At 39.0% G+C, this 24,171-nt stretch overlaps 2 protein-coding genes across 5 annotated transcripts in view; one reads left to right on the forward strand and one right to left on the reverse strand.

The window, feature by feature from the left end:
- The window catches only part of LOC122078929 (E3 ubiquitin protein ligase RIE1-like), a 32,370-nt gene extending 16,462 nt beyond the window's left edge, over positions 1-15,908 (forward strand). Inside the window, exons 2-6 of one of the 3 annotated variants that reach the window (XM_042645143.1) lie at positions 2,406-2,525; positions 3,921-4,053; positions 4,153-4,308; positions 14,717-14,899; positions 15,375-15,908. In XM_042645143.1, coding sequence (XP_042501077.1) covers positions 2,406-2,525; positions 3,921-4,053; positions 4,153-4,308; positions 14,717-14,881 — 574 coding nt within the window. In that variant the 3' untranslated portion in view covers positions 14,882-14,899; positions 15,375-15,908. Of the gene's footprint in view, positions 1-2,405; positions 2,526-3,920; positions 4,054-4,152; positions 4,309-14,716; positions 15,265-15,374 lie in introns of those variants that run through there. The other 2 variants (XM_042645151.1, XM_042645135.1) reach the window with 2 other exon arrangements.
- Positions 15,909-17,017: 1,109 nt separating this feature from the next.
- On the reverse strand, positions 17,018-24,024 carry LOC122093314 (probable UDP-3-O-acyl-N-acetylglucosamine deacetylase 1, mitochondrial). Of its 2 annotated transcripts, none has more exons than XM_042663721.1 (7): positions 23,763-24,024; positions 23,376-23,672; positions 22,004-22,210; positions 20,331-20,432; positions 19,202-19,266; positions 18,083-18,227; positions 17,018-17,388 (listed from the first exon to the last, which is right to left on the reverse strand). In XM_042663721.1, the coding sequence occupies exons 1-7, from the start codon at positions 23,820-23,822 to the stop codon at positions 17,359-17,361; spliced, it is 906 nt and encodes a 301-aa protein (XP_042519655.1). In that variant the 5' UTR covers positions 23,823-24,024; the 3' UTR covers positions 17,018-17,358. The 2 variants fall into 2 exon arrangements, with proteins under 2 accessions (XP_042519655.1, XP_042519583.1); XM_042663649.1 differs by having other exon boundaries at positions 17,018-17,475; positions 23,763-24,022.
- Positions 24,025-24,171: the final 147 nt, after the last annotated feature.

Raw genomic sequence — 24,171 nt, forward strand, 5'->3', positions numbered from 1 at the left:
ATCAACAAATGCAACCGATACTAACTAGGTTGATGAGATTCAATGATGTTGCAAAGACATAAAAAACCAAGCACTGCTCACATCTGATTGTATGCACTCTACCTTCAACTACGTGATCTCAGCCATTGAGCAACAGGAAGACGAGCTAGAAGATGATTCACCGAAGATGGAAGACGAGATGGGGCCATTGGAAATTGAAAATCAACTTGTGGAAAAATATAAATCGGTTGATCTCTTTAGTGAACCGATTGATTTTATATTTTCAAGTCACTACTTCACTAATGAAATTTGCGTCGTGGTTTTATAGCATTTGCTCCTGTTTTTTATAGTGACTTTATATAGGCATGGATGGATGCCGACCGATTGGTGTTGATTCTCCTGTTTTACAAAACTCGTGGACGAGTTTTTCTCAATACTGAGGGAATTGATGCAGATACGCACCCGTGGACCCATCCATACCCATTTGGGTATCAAGATGGAGATGAGCAGATCCAAATTTGGTTATTTGGTCTAGTAGGATTTTTAGAAATCTCATTTATTTGGGAATATTATGCAATCTTTTATTTCAAGTAGGATACGTAGGAGATAGTAGTTTCTTTATTTTGTTTTAGTTTTTTTTAGAGTTGGTTTTTAGTTTTTGTAGTTTTATTTCCTTTAAACACGTGTAACCAATGATTGAAGACATGTTGAGGATGAATAGAGTTTGGTTTTGGTGAAGAGCCTGCCGGGATTGTGTGCGATCCTCTTCCCCCCCCCTCCCCCCCCCCCCCCCCCCCCTCTTTCTTCTTGTGTGAATCATTTCTCTCCCTTGCAACTCTGAATTCTCTCTAGGATTCTTCCCTGCCCCTACCCTATCAGCCCTCCATCATATATATTCTTTAGTGACTTCTATATGCTTTCCATTGTGGTTGTCTATTGATAATTGGCCGTTGATTTATTCGTTGGTTGTGTTTGGTATCCTTCATCTATAATGGGTGATTCAAAACCCTTTGTGGACTCTGTTAACTTCCAAATTACTTCTATCAAACTTAATGGTGCATCAAATTATTTACACTGGCACAGGCTGTTAGAGTTTATATTACTACCAAATGGAAGATGTATTATTTGGCTCTGCCACCACCTGCTATGACTTCTGCTAAGTAAAAGGAGTGGATAACGGAGAATGCCACTGTACTTTATTGATTGTGGAAGAGTATGGAGCCTTCTATGGCTGCTAATGTAATATCTCATACCATAGCTTAGGGGTTCTAGGCTGATTATAAAGAAAGATAAGAATATGTCTAGGGTATATGATTTATATGAAAAGTTTTCTTTTAAGCAAAATGAAAAAATCTTTGGCAACTGCTATAGTTCTTTGAAAGGCATATAGGAGGAACTCAATGTGTACCAACCTCTCTCTACTGACAACATGGAAGTCCTTAGATCTTAACATTTTTGAATCCTTGGTTGCTAAATTTTTGTCTGGATTAGACTCTGACTTTCAACCGGTGAAAAACCAAATTCTCACAGGCGAGAAGATAGCCGCTCATGAATCCATTGGACTCTATTCATGCTCCAATGGGTGCTTATCAAGCATAGAAATGGTTTAGTTGTTTGAAGATCTTGGAGCCTTTGGCTTAATTTTGTCCAGATTTGAGCCAGAATTATTGTAAACCCACAGAAAAGATTCAAAGTGCATAGTTTAAAAGTATAATGTCATAAAGGAGCGAAAGGATAGGTTTTCTTTAAGGTTCTTCAGATCAGTCCGCTCAATAACCTGACTTGGTTCATAATTCATGAGTTAGAAAAAGGCTAGGGAATCATCCGCCCCAAAACCAGACGTCACATGGAACGGTTAGGTTTGTGAACAATAAAACCCTGAATGGGATTCTCAATCGAGTATTGCGATTCTCACTCTTTGGATAGACGAGTTCTCTTCTGCTAGAGAAAGTAGAGTTGCAGGTCATTGGGGACAGGGAGGGAGTTATTCCAGGTCGCTGGTGAGTTGCAGGTCCTCAAATGTTGATAATGGTGAGGGGTTATTTTTGTAAGGGGTGGGGGGGTGGGATGAAATAGTCATTTCCATTTTGATATTTTTTAAGTGCCACCGTCAGTCAAACAGGGGACATCTGCAGTATTTGAGATTCATGTGAGTGTTGTGTAGATCGGGCAAAATATAGGGGAAGTATAAGTAATTTTCCCTCTCTTTTAATATGCACATTACACCTTAATCTTAATGTATAATGACTCATTGAAGAAAGGCATAGTGTTTAGAGTCTCAATTGACCAAGCAAGGCATATTCAAGTTTGTAAAACAGTTCAACCGTCTGCTGCATCAACATATTTTGCTGTGTGATATTGTAAAACTTGTCAAATGGTTTGCGTTTAATCATTCTGTTCTGATTTAATTGTGGTTGCCGGCTTAGGATTTCCAAGCAATGTGAATCGGTTAATACAATGGCTTCCTTTCTCTGGTGGATAATTGGTTTTTATTGGGTGGTCTCTGGTGGTGAAAACCTTCTGCAGAATGCTCCACGTCTATACTGGTATGGTGTATAAGTTTTATTTTTATTTTAAAATTAGGCATTTCCCTAATGTTGTAGGCCCTCAACTGCTTGCATATTTTTCTGCAAATGAAAGGCCTGGTTTTCATTATGACAAGTTAATATCACTTCAAAAGGCTAACTTTCCAATACTCGAAAAAAATCTTTCAGACACATATGCTGCCTGGTTTTCTGAATGAAAAATTTATCTCAATTCAAATGGCTAAATATCTTGAATCTTTGTGCTCGAAAGAATCTCTGTTGATCAATCAAGAGTGTTGTCCATCACATCTTCTTGATGCTATTTAATGTCAGCACTTATTAAAAACTTTTGCAGTAGCATTTCTTGTTCTAGGGTTGGAAAAATTGAAAAGGGTTTTTGGGGTGGCGTTTGGGGGGGGGGGACAAGAGAGGATCCCATTATTTGTCAAATTGTAGTAAAGATTAAATTCACCAAGACCTAAGTTTTGATTTGATTTATTCCAGTACTTAGCTCAAACTTCTTAGGAGTTCCATTAAAACTTGACATTCTTTGTGAAGTAAACTACACCTGAACTTCCTAAGGGTTCCATTAAAACTCAAACCAGTGCATCAGCCACTGAAGAACTCACTGTAATAAACTGAAACAGGGAGTGGCTGAGAGATCAGAACCAAGGTCCGAGTTCTAGTTCTTTTATCATGATGGGGAAACTAATGGGGACAGGGACCTGGGATCAAAGTCACCCTGAATAGGTGAACTATTCCCTGAAATATCAAGTTGAACTAAGTCACACACGGATAACTCCAGAGAAATCAAGCAGACTTAAAGTTATCACCAGTACAGTAATAACAGAAATAATATCAGTTGAAGAAGAAGAAGAAGAGAATGAACCAAGCTTCCCTAGGTCACACAGACTTCAGCTAAAACAAAAACCAATCCATTCTTCAAATCCATCTTTTCATCGTGTTGGGTACAAAGGTAAAAATAGAAGGAAATAAAACTCCTATTCGAACTCTAAAACCAAAATGGAATGGAAGTCTAGCTTAAGTAAAAGCTTACAAGATAAATCCAAATAAGTAAATAATAAACTACTAATATCCTACCAGACCCAAATCCCAATTCGGGCCAGGTTCATCGTTGGAACTCTCAAACAGGTTCGGTCCAGTCTAAAGAGCTGCTCCTGCTTCAAAGCCATCAGCTAATTCCATAGATGGACCAGAGTCTGTTCTTGCTTAGTTCATTTATTCATTTTCTGATGGATTTGTTCTTGTTTAGCATTCTCTTTTACATGATTGACATTATGTAAATCTATCAAGCCTAACTAGTGATAAATTTGTTTCTATCCATCTTTCAGCATGAACATGCCACAATATGTTGTGAACAGTCTCAGTTATCTATTTCATGATGAACTTGTGCAGGTTGACTGTAATATTTCTGGCATTCGATGTGTTTTTTGCCATCTTTTGTGTTGCTTTGGCATGTTTGATTGGGATTGCACTCTGCTGCTGCTTGCCTTGCATTATTGCACTTCTTTATGCTTTGGCAGGCCAGGTATGTAAGAAGGAATGACCACATCCATGATGTAGAAATATCCTTTTCTAACAGATTTATGGCTCTTTCTGGCTAACTTTCCCATCATTTCTCACACAGGAAGGTGCATCAGAGGCAGATCTCAACATCCTCCCAAAGTACAAGTACCGAATTGGAAATGATGAAAAGCCTGATGTCGGAACTGGAAAAATGGTTCCCATAGCAACAAATAGTGGATACTTGGCCGATGAACGTCTCCTTTTACCTGAGAATGCGGTAATTATTTGTTTTTCAATTTCTTATTGATATAAATATATAACAATCAGTTAGTCTTATAGATATAAATAAAGGCCCCCCAAAAAAGGCAGAAGAATCCTACATTGGAGGATCTGAGTGTCTCAAGAGATCCCTCCCAGCTCATTGTACATGTCAAAGGATCAGAAAACCTTCAATAGACGTGAGTGGGCTTGAGGCCCCTAACTTGTCTCCTATAGAACTCTGAATTTGTAGGAATCAATGAAGCCCAATGTTCAAAGCAGATACAAGAGCATGGGCCTCATTGATGAGTTGAAAGTTCTCATGGATTATCCCTCTGGGTCATCTTCCACACTTTCACGAAATCTAGGCCCCCAGAATTCTTGAATCGTTCTTTCAGTTCATCAGGCTGTCTTTGGTTGCTTTATCGGGAAGATATGTGGGAAGGGGTTTCCATCACATTGTTGTTTTGGTTGAACAAGGAAAGACTTTCCTTTCGCAGCTATGTTGTTGGACATCTTTGTGGGAAGCACTGCTCCAAAAATCATCTCTGGGATAGTGGGATGAATTTTTCGTTTCCCCAAGAAAGCATCAAACACATGTTCCAATTTTTTTGGCACGGCTTTCACTTCGTTGTCTTCCTGGAAAAGCAACCAATTGCAACCTGAAGGCTCCATAGTTGTGAAGGCATTACCTAGGTGCCAAGACAGTTTGTGAAAACCAAGGCGTTCGGTCACCTTACTGTCAAGGCGCCCTAACTCTCAGGAAACAGACCAGAAAATGCAAATCCTAGGGAGAAATTTTAGAGAAGGGAAAAAAGGAACAGAATAAGATATTCTTTTGCTGGAGACGACTGAGGCAGCATGAGCTTTTTGATTGCCTCTGAAGGAGAAGAGGAGGAAGAGGCAGAAGAAGCAGTTGCAGCAGAGCAGTCATGGGAGAAGATTGCAGATACCATTTCTGTGCTGCTGCTGCTGCACTGCCATAGAAGGAGGAAGAAGCAGCAGTAGCAGCAATGGCAGCAGCCAGAGAAGAAGATTGCAGCCACCGCTGCTGCTGCACTTCCGAATAAGAGGGCTATCTGCCTGCACCGGTGACAACTGATGTCCTCAAATTCATGTCTCCTTCATACGGCATCAAGCGCTGCAACTTGGTTTCTTCTTGGCAACTTATAAGACCTCATCTTCCTAAGGGCTAACCCATCGGGCTTTTACAATTGCTCTTATCAGCCAATATGGATCGGTTTTCCCAAATAGGAAACCGCATATCAGTTATCTTGTATCCCATTGATACAACCAATACCATATTTCACTTTTCATATACATGGCAAGCGTGGTAGTTGTAATCAAAGATATACCCAAACTTATCTCCACTCTCCATGTATATGGTGAGTGTGGATATGCACAGTTATCTACCATATACACTCTCCATATATATGGCAGGCAAGGTTCACGGTATCGGGTTTCAACCAGGATTCGACTTCTGGGGAGACTGAAATTTCGGTGGAAACATGAGAAATTTCGAGGATACCGGGGAATTTTTCCCAGTATGGTGGAAACTTAGGTTTCGACCCCCAAACAGTTTTTTTTTTTTTTTAACAAAGTTTTACTTGTGTGGTGAACCAAAGGTTCGATAATCATTATGCTGACTTGTTGGCTTAAATTCTGAAACTTTACTACATAATGACAATATATAGTCTACAATCTATATCAAAACATGAGACATAATCCAAATGATCCAAAATAGATAAAAATATTACATCATCAACAATTATCTATCAACACTGAACAGTAGTGACTCAATTACTCAACACTCGAAAGTAGTGACTCAATTCCAAGTAGAGTGTCTAGGCGGTTCCATCCAAGTAGTGACTGCTACCCTCAAGGCACGCATGTTATCTTTTCTAACATTATTTAGTAAGCTATATATACCTTATATCATAAAAAATCAACATTAAGCCACATCAAGTCATTAAAATCAACATTTAGCCACATCAAATTATAAAAAATAACAGTAAGGCACATTAAGTTATAAAGAATCAACATTTAGAGAAATGCTCTTGTTCTATAATAAGTTTGACTGGTCAAATGATTTTTATTTTTATATGAGACTTTTTGTATTAAAGATAACATAAAACTAGCTTTCCAACAAGTCTAAGATTACTTAAATTTGAGTTGTAATGACATAATTATGCTCCGGTCAAACTTATTTTAAAATGCGCGAATGCTGTTAAAATCTCCTGAATGAAATTAATTTTAGAGATATCAAAACAAAAGATTATTTTACCGGATTTTTTGTTTTTATCAATGTTTTAACATTATAGGATTTATAAAATTTTCATAATTGAGAAAAACTCTAGCATTTAAAAGTTGAAAATCGCCCCTATAACCAAAATCCAGTTTTTGTTCTTGGACTGGGGGGTTGACTTTTTATCTTTTAGGAATTTGATTTTTAAACTATTTTTATTGGATTCAAATATGAGGTATTTCCTTATTTATGAATAATATCTTAAGTAAAACATTTACTTAAATGATATTTAGCATAAATAAGTGCCAAAAAATGAAAATCTCCACTGTATCCCTAAGTTTCCCACACTTTGGAGGAAAAATGCACAAGAGAATGTTGAAATTTCTCAAACATGGAAAACCTGGTCGAAACCTATCAATACCAGGTCGAAACAGGTGGTTTTTTAAAATCTCCTAAGGTATCGACCTAACATGCGAAATTTCGCATGTTTCGCTCAAGTTCTTGAACCATGATGGCAGGTGTGGATCTCCTACCATTGTAAAATCATAATATATGGTAACCTTGTATTCTATAGATGTCATATGCATATTCTGTAATTCTCCTAAGATAGTATCCTCATGTATATAAATAGGACTTATATCAATAAAAGATCTCAAGGTATTCATTCATTGTTCACTGTTCTAGCATGGTATCAAGAGCCAAGCACGACTGAAGCAAAGACATTTTTTTTAAGGCTCCAACAAGCCAACGTGAACGATCTCTCTTCTTCTTGTTGGAACTCTTCTCAATTCGTGACTCTCTTCACCAACCTACTATGGCCGCTGTCATCACCACTCCCCATCCCCACTCCCCACTCCCCACTCCCCACCTCCTCAAACTTATGAACACCCTACTCCCCTCAATAATAATGCAACCATACCCACCGCCCCTCTCCAGCCTAATCCTTCTCCCATCACCATCACCGCCCCCTCCCACATGCCATCTCACCATTTCCTTTCCATTAAGCTTGAGCCCAAGGTTTTTTTATTTTGGAAGACACAAATAGCACCCTTCCTTGAAGGGCAAAACCTCTTTGGATACCTAAATGGCACAATTCCATGCTCATCCGACCCTGTGGCTGTCATTACTTGCCGTCGCTAGGATAATGCCCTCATGAGCTTGCTTATGATGTCCCTCAATGAAGTGGTTTTTCACTTGTTGGGAAGACTACCAACCAAGAAATATTGGACTCTCACCACTGCATTTGCTTCTCTATGCACAACTAGGGTGCTCTCCCTGCACCTTGCGTTATAAGATCTAGTATTTTGGTTCACAAACCTGATGAATCCATCACTACATTTCTTCACCAAGCAAAGATGATAGCTGACGAACTTTCTGTTGCAGGAAAACCCCTCCCAATGGAGGACTTTAATATCTATATTTTTCGAGCTCTCAAATCAGAGTATTTAAACCTTATCCCCTCCCTGTTATGGCCATAGAGCAATTGTCCTACACGGACCTTCATGCTCTGCTTCTCAGCCATGAGTTTCTCTATGGAACATCTCTCAATAAGTTAATTGAAGTTTCATCAATTGTTGACTCCGCTGCTGCCCATAGTGTCCAGCCTCAGCTTAGCCAAGGTAACACTTATGACCAACCACGATCCTCTCATCGTGGCTCATTACGTGGTAGCGGAAGAAGAGGGCGTGGTCAGAATGGTCGTCTCTGTTATGTCATTTACCAGCGTACCAATCATACTGCTGCGACTTGCTATTATTGTCAACAGCTACGCCAACCATGATACCCTAATGCTCCCTATGCCAATCCACCCTTCCCTCCCAACAACTACCCCCCATCTGCCCATCACACAGAAACTTAGTTACGTACATGTAACACATTAGAGAGTTGAAAGGAGTGAGAGGGAGAAGAGAACTGTTTTACCAGTATTAGAGATGATGAGACCCTAACCATTTCCAACATGGAGATTGTCTGGACCAGAGTATGGATCATAGGAGGAGAGGGAGTCCAAATATGGGGTCACGTGGTGAGTAGCCTAGTGTCCGGGAACCATGTATAGGTTGTAGGGGTGGGAGGTGGGTTTGGGGCTGTATGATGGACGGATAGGGGGTAGTTGTTGGGAGGGAAGGGTGGATTGGCATAGGGAGCATTAGGGTATGATGGTTGGCGTGGCTATTGGCGATAATAGTAGGTCGTAGCAGTATGATTGATACGTTGGCAAATGACACAATAGAGACGGCCATTCCGACGCCGCCCTCTTCCTCCGTGACCACGGAATGAGCCACAATGAGAGGAGGATCGTGGTTGGTTATAGTGTTACCTTGGCTAGGTTGAGGCTGGACACTATGGGCAGCAGGGGAGTCAACAATTGATGAAACTTCAGTTAACTTATTGAGAGATGTTCCATGGAGAAACTTATGGCTGAAAAGCAAAGCATGAAGGTCCGTGTAGGACAATTTCTTTGTGCGGCATAACAGGGAGGGGATAAGGTCTCGATACTCTAATCTGAGAGCTCAAAAAATGTAGATATTAAAGTCCTCCATTGGGAGGGGTTTTTCTGCAGCAAAAAGTTGGTCAGCTATCATCTTTGCTCGATGAAGAAATGTAGTGATGGATTCATCTGGTTTGTGAACCATATCTTGTAACGTAAGGTGCAGGGAGAGCACCCTAGTTGTGGATAGAGAAGCAAATTCAGTGCTGAAAGTATTCCATATTTCTTGGCTGGTAGTTTTCCCAACAACAAGTGGAAAAACCTCTTCACTGAGGGACGCAATAAGCAAACTCATAAGGGCATTATTCTGGCGACGGCAAGTAATGGCAGCCACAGGGTCGGATGGGCATGGAATGGTGCCATTTAGGTATCCAAAAAGGTTTTTCCCTTCAAGGAAGGTCTTCTAAAATAAAAAAAATTTGGGCTCAAGCTTAATGGAAAGGAAATGATGAGATGGCATGTGGGAGTAGGAGTAGGCTGGAGAGGGGAGGTGGGTATGGTTGCATTATTGTTGAGGGGAGTAGGGTGTTCATGAGTTTTGAGGAGGTGGGGAGGGGTGATGATAGCGACCATAGTATGTTGGTGAAGAGAGTCAAGAGTTGAGAAGAGTACCAGCAAGAAGAAGAGATCGTTCATGCTGGCTTGTTGGAGCCTTAAAAAAATGTCTTGGCTTCAGGCGTGCCTGGCTCTTGATACCATGTTAGAACAGTGAATGGTGAATGAATACCTTGAGATCTTTCATTGATATAAGTCCTATTTATATACATGAGGATACTATCTTAGGAGAATTGCAGAATACGCACATGCCATCTATATAATACAAGGTTACCATATATTATGGTTTTACAATGGTACCACACCTGCCATATATATGAAGAGTGTATATGGTAGATAACTGTGCATATCCACATTTACCATATATATGGAGAGTGGAGATACTTCACTAAAAAAAAAAAATAGTGGAGATAAGTGGGCTGTGTCTTTGATTACAACCACCACACTTGCCATGTATATGAAAAGTGAAATATGGTGGATGGTTGTATCAATGGGATACAAGATAACTGATATGCGGTTTCCTATTTGGGAAAACCGATCCTAAGATAGTCTCTCAGCATTATTGGCATTTCGCATTTGAAACTACAGTGTATCTAATAAACATGATGCCATCTCCTGTCAGTAGAGGAGTCTCTCTATATCAACTTGTTTTTCGTAATACTCCAGATTACACTTTTCTTCGTATTTTTGGATGTCTGTGTTTCCCTTTATTGCGTCCATAGTTGTCAAGGTATCGCCTAGGCGACGACTAGGCGTCCAGGCAGTTTGCCAGGGGCCTAGGCGAAAGTCGCCTTATTGCACTGCATGCCGCCTTGTGTTTTGGCACTTATTTATGCCAAATATCATTCGAGTAAATGTTATTTCATTTACTTAAGATATTATTTATAAATAACCAAATACCCCCTATTTGAATCTAATAAATAGTTTAAAAATCAAATTCCAAAAGGATAAAATGTTAACTGCCCAGTCCAAGAAGAAGATTGGATTTTGGTTATAGGGGCGATTTTCAACTTTTAAATGCTAAAGTTTTTCTCAATTATGAAAATTTTATAAATTCTATCATGTTAAAACATTGCTAAAAACCAAAAGTCCGGTAAAATAATTTTTTGTTTTGATATCCATAAAATTATTTTCATTCAGGCGATTTTAACAGCATTCTCGCACTTAAAAATAAGTTTGACCGGAGCATAAATTTGTCATTATAACTCAGATTTAAGTAATCTTAGACTTGTTAGAAAGCTGGTTTTATATTATAATTGAGACAAAAAGTCTCATGTAAAAATAATATCATTTGACCAGTCAAACTTATTATAGAACCAGAGCATTTCTCTAAATTTTGATTTTTTATAACTTAATATGACTTAATGTTAATTTTTTATGATTTAATATGACTAAATGTTGATTTTTAATGACTTGATGTCGCTTAATCTTGATTTTTTATGATACAAGGTATACATAGCTTACTAAATAATGTTAGAAAATAGGGAAAATAAAAAATAACAATTTGTCGCCTTGTTCGCCTCAAGGCGTGCGCCTTCTCGTCTAAGCGCTTAGACAACCCTCCACCGCCTTGGTTCGCCTTGTCGCTGTGACAACTATGATTGTGTCCATACAATCGCCATAAAATAAAATTGCGATATTCTCCATGTGTGTTCTGGGGATATAGTCCCTCTCATAAGGGCTATCGTTGTATGGATATTTCAACCCATCGTTTCTACATTGCTCGCCGTGTTAGGTTTGATGAGACCAAGTTCCCCTTTGATTAACCTTCAGTCTTGGGTCCTCCCCCTCAACCTATCATTCCCAATCATGCGTGGGGTTTAGCTCTTGTGTCTATTCCCTAACCGACTCCCAAACCACCACCTACCCATCACCAATGCCACCACACCAGCCCCTTCCAACTTCTCCATTCTCTCCAGTACCCAACCCACTCCCCCAACAGGTGATCCCATCCCCACTTGCCTCACCCTTATCCTCTCCCATCCCCTGCCCTCACTCTAAAACTCGCCCTATTCAAGACCTTTCAGCCAACCCTCCATTGCCCCTACCTCTCCACCTCCTCCACCAATACAACCCTTAACCGCCATTCATCCAATGGTTCTATGCCCTAGACGTCCTCCTCAGAGCCATACTACCACTGTGTTGCCAGCATCCACTGAAACTACTTGTTTTTCACAAGCCACTAAAATCCCTAAATGGAGGTCTGCTATGGCGGATGAGTTTAAAGCGCTTCTACGCAATGGCACTTGGTCGTTGGTTCCTCGGCAAAATCATATGAACCTAGTGGGGTTCAAATGGGTCTACCGAATCAAAAGAAAAGTTGATGGTTCTTTGGAACGGTATAAGGCCCATTTATTGGCTAAAGGATTTCATCAACAACAGGGCATCGACTTCAATGAGACATTTAGCCATGTCATCAAGGCCACTACTATTGGAACCATTATATCCCTAGCCATATCTCAAGGATGGCCCATCCATCAACTGGACGTTCACAATGCTTTTCTGCATGGTATTTTAACAGAGGATGTTTATATGACCTAACCACAGGGCCTTGAGGATGCCAATCACCCCTATCATGTGTGCAAATTACATCGCTCCTTATATGGCTGAAACAAGCCCCTCGGGCCTGGTTCTAGCAGCTGTCCACTTTTTTGGTCCAACATGGGTTTCATGCATCTCAAACGGATCCCTCTTTATTTATCATAACGAAGGCTCGACTACTTGTGTGCTTATTTATGTTGACGATATTTTGGTCACCAGCAGTCAACCAAGTCATATCACCACCCTCTTGACTCAGCTAGATGCAGAATTCTCCATCAAAGATCTCGGACCCCTCAGTTTCATTTTTGGGATTGAAGCCGTTTCCCATTCAAACGGTCTTCTACACTCCCAACAATGATACATTGGGGATCTTCTACATGAAGTATGCATGGTTGATTGTAAACTCGTCACCAGTCACCACTCCTATTGCAACTAATACGAAACTCTCCACTATAGGGGGTGTGCCTCTAGACGACGGTACTCAATATCGATCGGTTGTTGGTGCCCTCCAATTTATCACACTCACACGCCCTGATGTGGCATTTGCAGTGAATAGGGCATGCCAGTTCATGCACTTCCCGACTAATGAACACTGGACCGTGGTCAAACAGATATTCCGTTATGTAAAGCACACTTGGTCTTATGGCCTCCTTTTTTCCAGATCCCCCACCCTTCAATTGCTGGCATTCACTGATGCTGATTGGGCAGGAAACTTTGATGATCGAAAATCTACTGGCGGGTATGCCCTCTTCATTGGACCAAATCTTATCTCCTGGACCTCAAGAAAACAAAAAACGGTGGCCCGTTCCTCCACTGAATCGGAGTATCCGTCGGCCGAAATTACATGGCTCTAATCCCTCCTTCAAGAACTCGGGATCCCAAGCTCTCGACCTCCTATCCTATGGTGTGATAACATTGGCGCCACATCTTTCGGCAAACCCAGTGTTCTATGCACGCACGAAACACATTGAGATTGATTTTCACTTTGTACGAGATAAGGTGGCAGGCCAGAAAGGAGCTCACTGTCCAATTTATTTCCACCAATGATTAGTTGCTGATATCATGACCAAGGGTCTGTCCACAACTCGGTTCCAATTCCTACGAGACAAACTGAAGTTCCGATCCATCGAATCATCATCTTGAGGGGGTGTATCAGCCAATATGGGTCGGTTTTCCCAAATAGAAAACCGCATATCAATTATCTTGTATCCCATTGATACAACCATCTACCGTATTTCACTTTTGATATATATGGCAAGTGTGGTGGCTGTAATGAAAGATATAGCCAGACTTATCTCCACTCTCCATACATATGGTAAGTGTGGATATGCACAATTATCTACTGTATACACTCTCCATATGTATTGTAGGTGTGAATCTCCTACCATTGTAGAACTATAATATACGGTAACCTTGTATTCTATAGATGGCATGTGCAGATTCTGTAATTTTCCTAAGATAGTATCCTCATTTATATAAATAGGACTTGTATCAATGAAAGATCTCAAGGTATTTATTCACTATTCACTGTTCTAGCAGCTCTGTGCAATGGTAAATAGTTGGGCTGCCAGGCAAATGCCCCAAGCCAAAGGTTAGGACTGACTCCGAACTCACCCCTCCTAGGACCCCGTAAAGGCAGAACCAACACTGGGTAATGGCCCTTTTATAAAATTTTATTTACAAATAAATCTTTACAAAATCTCTTATTTTCAAGTAAATATTTTCAATGTTTAAAACAAGTGAAAAAATAGAATGCCTACTTGTAACCCCCTTTTCTTTTTTACAACCAAAGGAAATTGAGTTCTGTATGTTACATATAAGCCCTTGACCCCTTTCCTATAGCACTGCCTGGTTCAATTAGGCAAGCACCTAGGTGCCAATCTGTCAAGGTACCCAACCACTGCTTTGGTTTTCCTAGGCGCCTGACAACTATGGAAGTCTGCAATTTCAAGACTTTTGGATTTCCTAGAGAGCATGCATCTGAACTTGATCAGGTCTTCAGAAGAGGGTATCAACTGTCTCCCAACTTCCATCTGGTGGTTATGGGACCTGATGATTGGGCCCAGTCATGGGTTGTTCTAACCCCATTAAAATAACCCTGATTGCAAGCTGGATATCCTATCATGTTAGAATTGATAATGTGATGGACAAGGAGCATGAAATCTTGAAAACCTGCTCAATTCAAATAGGAAAATTTTCCTTCACAAACTGTACTGGACTGTTTTTAATTGGGACTAGGACTGGTGGACAAACTCAATAATATGGGTGACACATAGGGTGCAATTTGATTGGACTTCAGGCCCAACTTTTAACCACCTTGGGCAGGGCCTTGGACTCAAAACCTATTCAAAATTCATCAAATGCTCAACCCAGTCAGCCCAAATTGCACCCTTAGTGCTAACTTATGTTCCTTTATGGCCTTATGGGCAAGTCTGTATATACTAATTGTTGTTAATAATTACCATATCTGATTCCCATTTTGTTTTGCAACCTTTCTCATGGGTTAAGGGCATGATAAATTCCGTTCTTTCTATTTATTTTCTACATGAGGAGCTTTTGGTTTTGTTTACAATAACTTCGCATTTCTTATTTTTGCAGGAATGCTGTATCTGCCTCACGCCATATGAGGATGGTACAGAGCTCCATGCTCTTCCATGCAATCACCACTTCCATGCTCCATGCATTGTGAAATGGCTTAAGCTTAATGCAACATGCCCTCTCTGCAAGTACAATATCCTCAAGGGGAGCAGTGAACAGGTCTGAAGAAACAACTAACTGCAAGTAATAGTCTCTGCCCACGCATTGAATTTGTAGATGTAAGATGACCTCATGGAAGAAGGGAAGGAAATTCTCCATTATACATAGTAAATATAAGATGCTGCATTTGTGAATCGATCTGTTGTTAAACAGTTGCTGATAGAGCCAAGGTGGGGCATCTAGGGGGGGCCATGCACACCCTTGAACTTGAAAGTTTTTCATGTGGGTAATATAATGGCCCCATTTTGGAGGAAAAAAGAAGTTACTTTTGTGTTCTTTGCCAGAATTATCAGTCTGTCTTGAGCTTTGCTTTTGGTAGAAGGCTTTTTTGTTTTTGTGACACATGCCTTTCACGTCAAGCATAAAGTATGAGATCACCGTACTCACCACTGATGGACCATATCAACTAAGTTTCCAGCCTGAGCTTTAGAATAGATTATACATATCATTACTCACTTCTTTTGTAGGATGTAATTAACATGTCATGGATCTGTTGCGGAGATTCAATGCTTATGAGGTCTGTTCTGTTGTCAGTGGAGAACTATCGTGAGTTCAGGGTCTGTGAAGGATTTGCCATGGGCAATTTTTCATCTACTAGATATTGAGGACTGAGAATAAATTCCAAGGTGTCAAATTAAATCATCTCTCGTTAGTTGTGTCAAGAAGCTCAAACCATTACTTCCTGGAGTCTTGCAATGGAGAGACTAGGCAAGGAGAGGTTCGATGTTTTGCCATCTTGGCTGCTTACGGTGTTTGGTCATTCTGAGGGTAGCAAGTACTTGCTTCAGTTTGAGTCGGTCCATGGTAAGGTTTTAAAACCTGGAATTGGTCAAACCGGTTGAAACCCGAGAAACAGAATCCTGAAAGAAACAAACATTTTAATATATCTTTGATTTTATTGAGTTTGTTATTAAAAGTCTTGTAGATCTAGTTACAAGTATAAAGTTTTATTCATTGTCTAATGTTTTTCGACTAGTAAAAAAAAAATAGATCTAAGTATATTTATGACTGATTTTAAATTGGGTTTTGGGAATCGACATTAATTGCAATCCGACGATTATGAATTTATGTTTAGCTCCTTGGTCCATGAAGTTGTCTACTCATCAAGTAGTGTTATTTTAGAGGAAAGACAAGATTATCACCCCTACCCATTAAAACCTTGCACATGCCCGGGGGGTGAAGGGTTCTCTGAGGAAGTGACATAGAGGATCCAACCCATGACATGTGGTGGAATGTTTTTTTAGATGAAGAGCGATGAGGTCATTTACTGTGAGAAGAGAGAGAGAATGCTAGTGTACCCTCCCTTAGGCTCAAAGAACCTTTTCCTTCAAAATAAAATAATTGTTGCTGATATCGTCATGGTTTCCACATTTATCAATGCTCTTGCATCTTCTGAGCCTTGCTTTGCTCAAGGATTTGATTCACATACCAAGGCTCTAAAGGCCTAAATGCTTGAAGGTTCTACTTAGCTAGGGTTGTTCACACTTGAATAGAAAATGGAGAAGACTCAAGAAGGGAAACTAAATATTTAATGGGTAATTTTCAGTGCCACCCCCTAGAGAATGCCACTATTATGAGAGCATCCCCTCTGTAATACCAAATTAGACTCAAGACCCTCTGCTGTCATTCGCTGTTACAAACGCTGGCCTTTTATTTGTAAGGCTCCAAGTGTAACCTGGGGTTATACTACCTCATTTTGAAGCAACAAGAGTTGAGCATTCTCCAATCACTCCAAATCCCCTTTCCAAGAATAGCTTATATTTTATTTTAAGTTCCACCCTCACACCCTACATACCACCCAAAACAGAAAGAAAAAATGATAGAAATTTTCTAGATCTACGAGATAAAAAAAATTAATTACAAAACAAACAAGTTTGTTTTTGTAATACACTTATTTTGTCTTGTAGACGTGTACTTGACTTATAATTTTTTTTTTTAATTTTTTTTTATTATTATTTTTTTAATCTCGTAGATCTAAGAAATTGCCTCCCAAAAAAATTGCACTTACAATTACAAGTTAGAGAATGAACAGGCAGCGTCACATTTTGAGGATTGCAACTGTCACAAATTTTCCCCCAAAAAATCTATTATTTCAACCTAAATCAAATAGGAGAACAAAAACTAAAATTGCATTTTTAGGAGTGTGACAAAAGGCAGCTTTTATTTCTACAAAAAAGAAAGCAGACAATATTTTGGTGAGAGATTTAGTGAAACTCCTATTTTTTTGGCCAAGGTTGCACTCCGCGCGATACACATTGGCAAATTTAGTTAAAGAGGAATAAAAGAGCGATGAACCACTTTTCTAGAGAAAGTATAAAATAGATCATGAGATGTCGATGTAATTAGAGTTCTGGATCCAAATGCCATGCTAACCAACTCTACAGCTGTTTGACAGTATCACATTTTAAGATGTACAATCCATGTCCAGCTTCTCTGGCTGTAGCAGGTCTTCGGGTTTACGGTAATGGTCTGTGGCGTCAAAATCAGCACACACGCAGGAGCCTCAACCTGCACTGTTAAAACAATACCCAGATGGCCATTCATACTCAACAGAAACCTGACAAACCTCGTACAAATGAAGCATGCAACGAATGACCACCCTGCATCATATAATTAGAATGATGTCTGAGTATGATGGCAGAATGAACATGTAGAATGTAACTGATAAAAGGATACACCCTGCATCATATAATTAGAATGATGTCTTGAGTATGATGGTAGAATGAACATGTAGAATGTAACTGATAAAAGGATACACCCTCAACGTTTCAGCCCTTTTGGATATCAACAGGAAGTCATTAGGAAAAGCAAATTAATTGTTTCTAGATGTTGGAGACACCATATTTAGAGGAATGAGAAATGTAAGCAGCTTGGGGGGAGATGTAACATGCTATAGCAGTGGTTCTAAGAACTAAATGATTAAAATAGTTATCGCATCTGTGTAACTTCTTGTTTGCAGTCTATCTGAGAAACAAATGCCTTGCCCCCCAAAATCTAAATGTTTGACATACAATAAGATTTATCACCTATGGCAGGGGAAGCAATTCTTGAGAGCTGGATGCTACAAATCAGCCCTATTTGACTAAAACAAATTTTAATCCTCTGATATTTTGTCGAAGGCATGAATTTATCAATGATTTCAGAAAGGCAAAAATAATTTTATGGGTCAAATATATGAAAGACAGTCAACGAAGGACAGGAAAATACCTTGTAAGCAACAATATGTGCAACTGGAAGCCCTTGATTACCGTTCTGTGCAAGAAGAGAAAAGTCCCCCACGAGATCTAAAACCTTATGGCGACAAGGTTCATCTTGGAAACGCAATGGTGGATTCAACCAACCTTTGCTGGCACTGCAGAAGGCATGTAAGATCCGATCAAAATAAAACAATTAAAAATTGAGACTATCTGACCAGAGCTCTCTCAAAACTCCTAATTAAACTAGTTTGCTGATCCAGACAACTCCTATACTTCTCTACCAACACTTAGAACACACCAACGAGAGGATGATACATTCATTCAATCAAATGGGGAGGAAGCCTAATTGGATAGCTTCCTCCATGGATAATTTGTTATGCAAGTGCCACTGAAAGATGGACAGAATTTTTTAAGGCAAATAAAGTACAGTACTGTTGATTTGGGAAAAACTTGAACAACTGAGATATGGAACTTTTTGTGGCAATGGGGTCCAGGAAGTGTCTGCATTCTTAATCAAAGTGAACTCAAAAAGGATAGTAACATATGGATTTTAAGGCTTTGAGTGAATATTTCTTTAATAGTCCGGATGCCATTTTTCAAAGAACCAACCAATCCAGTGAGAAATGACATTGTAAAGGGTGTAGCAATTCCCTTAGATTTTTTATATATCCTATTCTTTTCTCCAACAGAAGGATATCAATTTCCTGGAAGTAAGGCTACCAAGGGAGGAAAGTCAAGTATAGTTATTTTCTTCACAAAAGAACCTTAGAACTATAGGAACATTTTACCCAGTAAAGTCACTAATTTATAACAACAATAACCATCTTAAGAAAATAGAAGACCGACTGCAGAACAATGAGTTAACTACCCCATTCTCTTTTGAACAATATAGAACCTTCAAAGACAAAGAAAAAGGCTAAGAAGCAGAGCCAAGCCCAGACAGAACTCCCGTCCTCATGCGTCTCTGAGTGTAGATGAATACATAGGACTGTCACTAAGCCACCTTGTGGGCTGACCATAACTGAAAGTCTGTAGCATATCCAAATGAATCCAAATTGACTGACTTGCACAATGTCATCTCTTGGTTACAACCATGAGTGCAATGCATGAAATGGATGAAGAATGTTACCTACAAACAAGGGCATTGTCTGCCGAACCCCCTTGAATCAATCCAGCTTTGCGTAATCTCTCCACCTACAAGCAATTTTTCATGTAGTTTCAGTTTCAACAGATGTGGCTTGAAGGACAATGTTAATACATGAATAGGAACCCCTTCAATTTGGTTAACAAAAGTTAAAGAAAATAATTTAACAAAAAAAAAATCATGTCAAAGAAAATATATAATACCGAAGGATGGATGGTTGACAACCTTAACTAGCATAGTATTCACTGCTGGAGAAAGTGAATCATCCATTGTCCATTACTTTCAGTAAATAGCTGTGTTATTGGATTTGTTAAAGAAAATATTCAGAAGGTTTTCCATTTTCCTTGTAGTCTTTTCCTGTGAAAGGGAGGCTGCTTGACGTCATCTTTAAAAGAGTGCAGTAACTGGGCACCCTATTGGTTGGAAACCCATTTAGAAAGAGCTCAAACGGCTAAGCAGGTGATTTTTGTGAGTAATTGACTGTTCAATTTGCAGGGATTGTGCAAATGAGTATATTCTGCATGTCGATTACACAAATTTTTAAATGCTTTTACCTTCTGCTTCCACATGTCTTTATTGTTTTAGCTTTCCTATCCAATCTGAAAAAGAAAAACTGTACAAAGGACACCTATGATCTAAGGAAACCAAAGTAAAAAAGCTCAAGGTGCATATTCAAGCCTAGCTGGTGGTGTAGAAATGTTTATCAGTATACTCATCCAAATTATAAGAATGATGCCAACTCATCAGCCAAAAACGTACTTCAAAAATCTTCTACTTTGAAAATTAACTACCTTGATTCTCTCTTAAAATCAAGAAATTATTTTTTCTTACTAGGAAGGAGGAAGGGAGGGGGCTGTTAAGCGTTAATCATGGGAGAGGGCCAATAAAGATGTTAAAATTTTCTAGAAAAGATATTTCTATTTAGTAATTGTATGTAATAAACTTTTTCCCCGAAAACTTAAAGCAGACCTTAGCAATTGGAAGCTGAGATATCACAATTTTTACTCCCATGAATCATCAATTTACTGCATCACATCATTGACTGTACAATGCCGACCTCCTAACAACAAAGAAACGAAACACACTTATAGATTGAGGAAAGTTAGAAGTATACCTCCTCATAAATGCAGAAGGTTCGTGAAGATGCTATTTGTTTCGCATAGAAAGAGTCATCCAGGGGAAAAGAAGAGAACCACTGGTAGCCAATAGCAGGCACCTGAAAAATCAAGATAATTGTGTACTCAGGGTGGCACTGTAGCATTGAATAGATGGTTAGAAATCAGAATACTTATCCCACTTCCAACCTGGATTACATAAAGAGGACTAGTACCGGAAATGTTATTTATAAGGATAACCTTAATTTTCTGTTCATTACATCCTGAAATTAAATTATTTGCAGAATGACTTCACAAGAAGGTTAGGTACAATAAATTACTCACAACCAGGTCGACTTGTAGCCCATATGTATGTTGGGTTCAAGCAACTTAGTTAACAGTAGATTTTGAGCTTTCTTTTGGAGATCAATTCCTTAAGCAGATGTTGTTAAGTCATGATGCATTCAAAGCATTTCTTGGTAACTAGGATGGTGTGTCAATCCGTTCTGCAGATGTTGTGTTGTCATGATAATTTAGATCATTCAAAGCATAGCTTATTAAATAGGATGGTGCTTTCGTACTCCTGATCCCAACCCAAATAAGGGAGGAGGTTATTAAGTTGGAAAGGAACCTAAATCCTTTGGGTAAACCAACAACAACAACAACGACGAAAATAACTCAGCCTTATCCCAACTAAATGGGTCAGCTACATAGATCATTGCCCTCCAATCAGCTCTATTGGACATCATACTTGATACAAGGCCTAAGTTATGCATGTCTTTCCTCACCACTTCTCTTAAGGTCATTTTAGGTCTGCCCCTAGCTCTTTTAGATCCTTCAATATGAATCAAACCACTCTTCTATGCTGGAGGCTACAAAGGCCTTCGTTGAACATGGCCATGCCACCTCAAACAATAATGAATATATGTTCTAAGATTCACCGCTATGATAAAATGATAGTACAATGGCATGGTCTCTCTCACAGAAAAATGTGACTTAACCCTTTAAAGGTGCTAAGGATGGTAAGACTCCAACCTAAGAATCTGAGACAAATTAGCCAATATATTCTCTATTTCCTTTCTCTTTATTTATTTTTCATTTTCTTGTCAGTTTGCTTTGTTTGTGCATTTAAGATCACCGCTCTGAACCTGCGAACAAGCCAAGAAGCCAATTTTTTCTTTTTACTGAATGAACAAGCCAACCCCATTCCCTACCACAACCAATCATGAAAACTAAAATCAAGAAACCTTCTTATTATGTCCAGATAATGAACCTTTCAAGACTTCACATCCACTCCGTGAAGCGGGGGTAAGGCTGCGTACATTATGACTCTCCTCAAACCCTACAGTGTCGGGGGCCTCGTGCACTGTGTAACCCCCCCCCTCTTATTTTCTTTATGATCCCTAATGTTCTCACTATATCTCATTCTTTCTCATTTTCGTTCATGATTCTGGTCTTTCCCATAATCTTGGTTGCTTTTCTTACATGAACAGTTCCGAAACCCAAAGCATAAACCATATCAAGTAATATATCAAATAGCCCTTATATTTAAAGCAAAATAATTATTAATAAAACGAAGACAAAAATAAAGGTATAATACATATGCAAAAGAACAAAACTGAAGTATAATTAATAAATATGCAAAAGAACAAAACAGAAGTATAATCAGCCTTTGTGCCAAAAAAAAGCGTACCTGTGGAAAAGCTATCCCGTAAGTGATGTGAACTTTTGAAGAAGGGAATGCAGCTATGAAAGAATCATTATTCCACACATGCACAGGTTCATGAAGAAAAGGTGCCATTTTTCCCATGTTGTTGCCATTGGAATCTTTTGCCATGCACAAACCGACTTTCTTTATTGCTTCAACCCATTCTTGTGCTGATCCATCCAATAAAGGAACCTGTATGTCAGTCAATTGAGGCTGCTCTAGTTCATCCTTGTATTTTCCAATCATGGTCCCATTTTAAGTTGAAATTCGTGTTTATCAAGATGAATAGTCTATACACATATATGTATGTTCCATTACTATGTCATACAAAAGGTTATGTTTGGTTGCAAGGGATATTTAAGGAAGGGGCAGTGAAATTTTCATACTTAACAAGAAACTTCTGTAAGCATTACTCACATGTGATTGTATAAATTACTTCATTTTTTAACCATATTTAGTAATGATACATTTTACATGTAATTTTTATTTTAGGTTTTATAGCAAAGGGTTTTGGATGCAAAGTAAAGAGAAATTTACTAACCAAATATGGAATGATTTGAAGTTAATGATATAGTCACATCGGGTAATGATTACAAACATTCTTTTTTAAGTATGAAAATTTTACTTCCCTTCCCTTTATAGAGCCTAAGTAAGCTAATTCTGTTGTTCCCTGGGACTCTCTAGAGGTTGAGGATCACAGCCAAGCCTAAAGTAGACTGATGATCTCTGCTTTTTATTATGATAAATTTTGTCTATTTGGAAAAACCGTATGCATATGACTCAGGAAATGGACCAATGAAGAATGAGTTACTTGATTTCAGGATAAACAAAGATTTCAGAAATGTTTTCCTTAGTGATAAGGCAAGTGGAAAATGGAAAAAAGAATAAAAATTAACACACAATAGCTGCACAAGTTTTTCCAGGATAAAAAGCATCCCTTGCTATTCTAATTCAGTTTTCAATAAATGAAAGTGTATGAATCATCTTGAGAATGGACAAAATAAAGTCCCAACCACACGCGCAGATAACCCATTCTTGGGGAAAGTGTATTAAACTTTTTTTTTTTTTTTTGGTAGAAGGTGTATTGACTTAGTGAACCATATGTTTAAGCACTATTCCATCAGGAAAATACAGTATCTTCCCAACAAAAGAACCAAAACAATTTATATTGTGGCAACATCTAATGCTTTCAACTTGAAGAAATAATAAAAAAGGTAAATGGTATGTAGCTGGATCACAACAATAAGTCAACGAAATCGAAGTCTCAGAATAATTTGAAATCCTACCATTTCCATTAATTAAAAGGGGAAATAGACTTGATCGAATATAACAAAACTGTTCAGTAAATTAAATCTACCTCATCCGACCCATCAATCTCAATCCGACAATTATCCACCCCAATGCCCTCCAAAGCCGAAAGCAAGTGCTCAACCGTTCGAATCCTAATTCCGTCTTTGCACAACGTCGTGCAGAGGGTAGTATCTGTAACGAAATCGATTGAAGCAGGGATTCTTGACCGACGATCACCACAAATGAAGAACCTCCCTTCCCCAGCCTTCGCTGGGAACAGCTTTGCCGTCGAAAACGCGCCGGAATGGAGCGCTGTTCCTGACTTCTCGATTACCGATGCCAGTGTTTGCTGAAGCTTACCAGTCTGTAATCGTAAAAAACAATTAGAGAGAGAGAGAGAGAGAGAGAGAGAGAGAGAGAGAGAGAGAGAGAGAGAGGAGGGAGGAGGGCTTGCCTGTTTCCACGAGATTGAAGAGGAGGCTCGAAGGGCGTTGAAGAAAGGCGTCGAGGTCATTCTGTGAAGTGTGAACTACAGGGAATGGCAATTAGCAAACCAGTCTTTGTCTCAAACATTTCTACTTTTTGGCGGGACATAAAATCCATCTGCCAAGTGCTCAACACGACCAAAACCCTAACAGAAAAATAGGGGGAACAAAAAAACATACAAAAACAAAAATCGACATGCAAAAGAGAGTTTTCATGAACTTTCGCGGTAAAAATACAGTCATCAATCGCCATAAATATCTGTCCCTATTTATAAATAGTCGATAATATATCTATTGTTACATAATATCTTTTCCACACCATTTAAATCTCTAGTGTGTGAAAACTTGATGTACCTACCATTACTGAGATTGTAACCG

This window comes from Macadamia integrifolia, chromosome 1 (genome assembly GCF_013358625.1).
Source record: "Macadamia integrifolia cultivar HAES 741 chromosome 1, SCU_Mint_v3, whole genome shotgun sequence".
Taxonomy (NCBI): Eukaryota; Viridiplantae; Streptophyta; class Magnoliopsida; order Proteales; family Proteaceae; genus Macadamia; species Macadamia integrifolia.